Below are 7091 nucleotides of genomic sequence, written 5' to 3' on the forward strand. Positions count from 1 at the left end.
AAAACGTACAAAAACTGTCAGCTGGAGAAGGGAGAAATTGTTGGAGGTTGGCAAGAGAAGTCATTGGAAGTTGTCTAGAGAGGTTGTCGAGAGAGGTTTTCGGAGGTTGGCGAGAGAGGTTGGTGAGTTAGTTATTTGGAGGTGTTGAAAAAATGTGTATTAATGCAATGTGTAAATTAATTACAGCAATATGTATATAACTGTTTAGATATATATAAAGGGCCTCTCTCTCAGAGTGAAAGGCAGATTGTTTAATGCCTGTGTGCAAACAGCTATGCTGCATGGCAGTGAAACATGGGGTATGACAGCCTATGACATGCATAGGCTTGAAAGAAATGAAGCCAGTATGCTTCGTTATGCAATATCAGTGTGCCTGTTTGACAGAGTGTAAGCATCTTGAGAGAAAAGTTAGGCATAAGAGGAATCAGATGTGGTGTGCAAGAGAGACAACTGCACTAGTATGGTCATGTGATGCATATGGACGAAGACAGCTGTGTAAAGAAGTGCCGATCTCTAATTGTGGAGGGAACCTGTGGTAGAGGTAGACCCAGGAAGACATGGGACGAGGTTGTGAAGCATGATCTTTGAACTTTGAGCCTCACAGAGGCAATGAATAGTGACTGAGACCTTTGGCGATATGCTGTACTTGAGAAGACCCATCAAGCTAAGTGCACTAGTGCTGGTAGCATGTAAGGAACATCTTTTAGATGTTGGGTCTCACAGAGGGAAAGTGGCTGAGTTGCTTTCAAGCAGTGAACCTCATGGAGGTAAAGTGGTTGATTTCCTTTTGAGTGTTGGGCCTCATGGAGGCAATGACCAAGACCTTTGGCATTATGTCATGCTTGAGAAGACGACCCATCAAGCTGAGAAAAATCAGTCATGGCAGATATCGGTGTCACACAAATTGGCACCTGTGCCAGTGGTATATAAACGTGCCCTGGTATCATGCAAATGGCACCCGTGCCAGTAGCATGTAAAAGCATTCATTACACTCCCCGAGTGGTTGGTGTTAGGAAGGGCATCCAACTGTAGAAAACCATGCCAAATCAGACTGGAGTCTGGTGCAGCTTTCCAGCATGCCTGCTCAGTCAAACAGTTCAACCCATGCCAGCATGGACAACGGATGCTAAATGATGATGATGATGATGATGATAAACGTCTTAAACAAGCAAATAACTTAATTCTAATAGATCATTTCACACTTTTACTTCTCTACCTCAAACTTCATTCTTTTGCTGTGATATAACAAAATTGGATCTTTTGATCATTTAGTATGCTTATGTTTATATTGCAAGAAGAAAAATAATCAATAATGGAAGAATTTAAAGAACAGAAATATTTGATAAATAAACTGTTTCCATTTTTTTGCTTACGTCTTTAATATTGTATCCCTGAAATGTTACATGTTCTCTAATAAAGCCCTTTTTAAAATTGTAAATAAATGTCTTTTAAAACCATATTTCTTATTTCTCCTTAAAATATTTTAAAATTTGGAGCTTTGATCTTCCAATATTATCACATTTGGTTTTCTAAATTTTCAGTCTTTCAAATTCGGTCTTGTTGTGTAGGTCTTATCAGCATCTATTTGAAAGAATCTAGCTAAACTTTGAGTGAAAAAGAGAGTAATCACCTCAGAACAAATAATTAAGTCATATCTCTTCTTCTGATCACTCTTTCACTCACGTTTATCATTCTCTTTACCAACACTATCTTGACTATTCGCACTCTTCTTTACAAACTAACATTATCCGTCTGTATTGCAAGCCATCAGTCCCTCCATGTGACATCCAGCACATTCTCTTATCACTGACCATTCCCATGACTATTCACAAGTTATTCTCTTAATGGTTACCAGCAAATATGTGGTAGCCATTAGTGTCTCTTCCATTACTGTCTCTATTTAAGCCCTGCTGTTACTGCCTCTCTTCCACTATCACGTCCCATTCCTTACCTCTTTTACACTGTCACCCCACCCAACATCGTGCTCTTACCCCTTTCATCCCCTCACTCCAGTTCATTTCCCTCTTTTCTGCCTATTCTGTTTGTCATGTGTTGACCAAAATGAGAGACAGTGGTGAGAGCTCTTTTGTTTTGCGAGTATAAAGCAACTCCGCTAGTACTGATATCCTTATAAAATACACTCCTTGCTATCTGTTGATGTTAAGAAGGGCATCAAGCCATAGAAACCAGACAAAAAAAATACAACATATAAACGAAAGGTCCCAAACCCTGACGACCTATTCAACCTATGCAACCAAAGAAAGCGGACGTATAACTATGATTAATGATACACATACATACAAGTATATCTGCATGGTTGCAATGTATATGTATGCGTAAGTGTATGTGATCTAAACGTCAAGGTATCTTTGTTCTAACTACCAATGTCAACCGCAAGAGTGCGCTGCAAATAACAAATGATATCGTACTTGTCGGCAGGCGCAGTCACAGCCACCACCTCTGCCCCTACCGCGTTCTCTTGTCCGTCTCAACCAAGCTGCCATATTGAGGCTTTAACAAGATTGGTTGGTGTGGAACAACAAATTCGACAGTCTAAACCTCTTAGTTCACACACACACTTATATATATATATATATATATATATATATATATATATATACGTACACACCTACACACACATTCTATAGATTCGCTTACATATTTATATCCATAAGAAACAGGCAGCATGGCTGATGTTCTAAGCATTCTTCGTCAGTATAATATCAACAAAAAGGAGATAATTGATAAAGGCGATCAAGTTATATTTGGCGAATTCGCTTGGCCAAAATCAACTAAAACTAATTACATTGTTTGGGGGTAAGTACCTGTTTTGTCTTTAAAATCCCATCCCATCTTTTATTTTCATCCTATATATAGTTGATTTCTCTTTTTTTCCCCTCCCCACCACTGCTTATGCGCATCTTATATTTTCTTCCTTCACCTCTCAGGTCTTCAGACGAACAAACACTAATTCTTAATTTTGTTTACTGATTTTTCTCACACTTTTAGTCATACCCACATTGTTATTTTAATACTTTTAAATTTTAAGGTGTTAGCAACACTTATATTTATCTTGTGGTTCACTAAAACCGCTTCACCACCTAATAATATATACAAATTTTACACGATATATATATAATGTATACATGATTGCATGTTATAATCTAATGTGTGTATATGTGTGGACCAATTCTGGAATTTTGTAAATATAGTTAGTAACTCTTAAGATTCTAAGGTATATTTTATTTTCCTGAATATTGTTTACGTCTTTACTTCCTACACAACAGTAATAAAATGTGGATACGGTGTATATGATGACAATAATCAGGTCTTTCGTTGAATTCATTCGTTTCTCAAAATTCAACGTTTTTCTGTCTGTCTCTTACCTTGTTAAACTATTTAATTTGAAAGTAAAACGGAAAGTTCTCTATTTTAAGTTAATGTTAGAAAATTTTTTGTTAATATTTTATCCCAGAATATTCTTTGTGGAACTTGCTGTTGTTTTCGGATGAGATTCAAAATAATTTTGGAATATGTTTTTATTAAATGTGAAATAAACGAGTTGATGTTACATAAAAAATAGTTTTAGCAATCTGTCTGATATTTCATTTTCAGTGTACAAGAAATGGTTGTAAGATTTAAGTCATAACTATTTCTTTTACAAATGTTGAGTGTGTGTGTGTATATATGAAATTTATATTTGAAACGATGAGTACATTTATAAGCCTAAAACGATGAATATAGAGTGAAGAGGATTCAATATATACGAACCAACGAAACTTTGAAACCATAGTCACCCTGCATTTCGTTTGAAAAATGTGTGTATAAATTATTTTAGTTGTTTTAATTAATATTTTCAGGCTTTCATATAAATTAAAACTAGTCTTTTATTGATACATTTTAAGCACAGTTTATTAGAAATAGTGTTGAAAGGAATAAAAATAACACTATTGTTTGGTTTATAAATTTAAAATTATACCACTTAAGTTACATTTTAAAACTTAAAATCGTATATTGGTATTTTAAAAAAAATTTCATAATATATATTTTTTTTACATGCTTGCATTCCACTACACAGATTTTCTTGCCTGCCATAAGTGAAGTGTAAAAAGTAATTACCTATAATAAAATAAAATTTATGAAACTAATGTCTGGAAACTACTACTTTTCAAAGTAGATAGCTATTAATATATATGAAATCACTTTTGTGGATATTTCAAGAATAAATGCTGTAAATGTTCTTGATATCTTTTGCTTTAGTAGATTAATCAGATAAAAATAATTAAGGGTTAAAGTTAGTGTTACAAAAGTAATAATTCTAAGTTTTTAAGTAACCAACCGTAAGTAGTCTTATTAGAATTATTCCATTGCGTTGGTAAAATTTAATAAAAGCTTTAATTCATATTTAATTATATTTAGTATGAAGTCGTTATGGCAATGATTAAAGAACGATGTGCAGAGATGATGGAAGCAAAATGTAGGTGATATATAACCGGAGCGTTGAATATGAAACATTTAGAATTCTTATCTATTGGACATGGGGGGTTTGGTATTCTTTATTTATTATTGTCGTAGACGAGTTAACATTCAACTCTTCGTCTATTTCATCACTTCTCTCTCTACTCCATCCTTTTGTACATTGGTATAAACTATGACATCTTGCCAAAAACCTTAACTTCATGTCAACAGTATGTCACCACATCTCTAATGAATTTTTTTTGATTTTGGTGAAATGCAGTGTAGTGATCTCTCTGATCCGTATAGGTACAGAAAATTGATTATGTTAGGATTAATTGCAATTTATATTGTTTACTCAACTGTTGTTTAGAATCAGGTCGGCTTTGATTCAGCATATCTTTCATCCAGTTATGACCATATCTTTTTAGAAGATATCCCGGACTATTTTACGTAACGTTATATAAAGACGGTGGGTTGTGATTTGAAGGAAATTTGGCTGCTATTTGTACTTGGATAAGCGACCACACAGAGGACCTCTTGTTGGCTCGTATTGGAGGGAGTTGCTTTTATAGTTGTAATACCATCCTTTTTTTAAATTTCGTGTTTCCTGTTATCAGGAAATGAACCCCACTTAATTAATTTCACTCCTTGGATTCAGATCCAAAATATTGCACTTATTTAAACGAATTAGGAAAATATCTGAGAATGAAAGATACTGAAACTATCTTCTTAGTCATGTCCCTTTACATCCCTCTTAAAACAAAAACACCTACTGAAGTAGAAGAGGAAAAGATCAGGTCATCTTACAAAACTCTCTCACATTTAACTATTAGATTACTTTTACCCAGTACTGAAAATGCAAAATATCCTGCTGGACCCCCCACCCAAACTGCAAGCTCTCTCATTTTCCCAAACTGGCCATAAGTTTTGAAAGGATCTTCCAACTTTGAGGAATCCTACTCACCATTTCTCTTCTGTGATAGCTCTATAAGCAGTTTTCTTGTGAAAGCACTCCCAGTTACTTCAACTCAAAAAGGCCTTTGGATTTGACTATATCTCTTCCATTACCTTCAGACTGTGTGCCTTAGAGGTCTTCTATTTCTCTCTTGTCTTCTGGAAATATGCTACATTGTGCCTCATTCCCAACAGTAACTTTTGCCATATATTGACCTTTCATTCTCACTTTTAACATCTCAAAGATGTTGCAGACAGTTAACAGCCTCACTGTTTCTTACCAATTTTCACTATTTTCTAATCTTCCACACATAAGCATCATTCACATGCAATCTTTACATCTCACATCATTACTGCCATGAAAGGAGATCTCGGAAACAATCTCCAGTGTGGACATATTAACTCTGTAACCATTTCTCATATCATAGTTGTAACCATTTCTCACATCAAAGAGACAGTCTTGCACCCCATCTCCATTAGTTTTTGACATGTTATTAAAACTCTCAAAATTACTACAAGTGTTAAACCTCAGAATCACTGATTTTTGTCAATAATCTCATTCATAACAACAAAGACTGGTCTTCCTCTTTAGTGCCAGAAAAGTCTTCTGCTTTGTGAGATCCACAAATGAATACTGCTCTCACATCTGTAACTGTACTATCACACACAAACATACTAAATTACAGCCACAAGGAGGCCACTTAGCTGATTGACAAGGAGTCACTCACTAATATACTACAATTAGTACTTCACAGATGCATTGTCCCCTCTAGCTACTGTCTCTACTGATACTACATTTGTTTCCACTCCTCCTTATCATCATCATTACTGTCTGTTTTCCGTACTGGCATTAGTTGGACAGTTTGACTGGAAGCTGGGGAGCTACACCAGGTTCCAATCTGATTTGGCATGGTTTCTACAGCTGGATGCCCATCCTAACACTAACCACTTCAAGAATGTAGTGGGTGCTTTTTATGCCACCAGCATAGGTACCAAGCATGATATATCACCAAAAGTCTTGGTCACTTATCACTGCCTCCATGAGGCTCAATTTTCGAAGGGTGCTTTTTACATGCCACTGGTATGGGTGCCAGTTACACAACACTGGCTTTGGCCACGACTACAATTTCACTTGGCTTAACAGGCCTTCTCAAGTATCACTCAACGTTTAAAGGGTACTTTTTATATGCTACCAGCATGGGTGCCAGATATGCAACACTGGCATTGGCCACAACTATTGTATCGCTTGGCTTCACAGGTTTTCTCAAGCATGTCATGTTGCCAAATGTCTTGGTCATTTTGCCTCTGAGACCATGCTTCACCACCTTGTCCCATGTCTTCCTGGGTCTACCTCTTCCACAGGTTCCCTCTTGAGAGATTGGCACTTCTTCACATAGCTGTCCTCATCCATATGCATCCCATGACCATATTAGCACTGTCGTCTCTTCCACACATCTGATGCCTCTTATGTCCAACCTTTCTCTTAAGATGTTTAAACTCTGTTGCGCATGCACACTAACATTGCATACCCAGTGAACATACTAGCATCATTTCTTTCAAGCCTACACCTATGCTTGGCGGTCACAGCACGTTTCACTGCTGTATAGCATGGCTGTTCGCACACAAGCATCATACAATCAGCCTTTCTTCAGAACTAGCTATTCATACATACCCCCCCC

At 36.3% G+C, this 7091-nt stretch overlaps 1 protein-coding gene across 1 annotated transcript in view; it reads left to right on the top strand.

Annotated features, from left to right (window-relative positions):
- The first annotated feature begins 2428 nt into the window (after nucleotides 1-2428).
- The window catches only part of LOC106881307 (parafibromin), a 30982-nt gene continuing 26319 nt past the window's right edge, over nucleotides 2429-7091 (top strand). The window contains exon 1 of the mRNA XM_014931678.2: nucleotides 2429-2817. Within this exon, the coding sequence (XP_014787164.1) occupies nucleotides 2687-2817 (131 nt within the window). The 5' untranslated portion in view covers nucleotides 2429-2686. The remainder of the gene's footprint in view (nucleotides 2818-7091) is intronic.

The sequence above is a fragment of the Octopus bimaculoides genome, chromosome 1 (assembly GCF_001194135.2).
Source record: "Octopus bimaculoides isolate UCB-OBI-ISO-001 chromosome 1, ASM119413v2, whole genome shotgun sequence".
Lineage (NCBI taxonomy): Eukaryota > Metazoa > Mollusca > Cephalopoda > Octopoda > Octopodidae > Octopus > Octopus bimaculoides.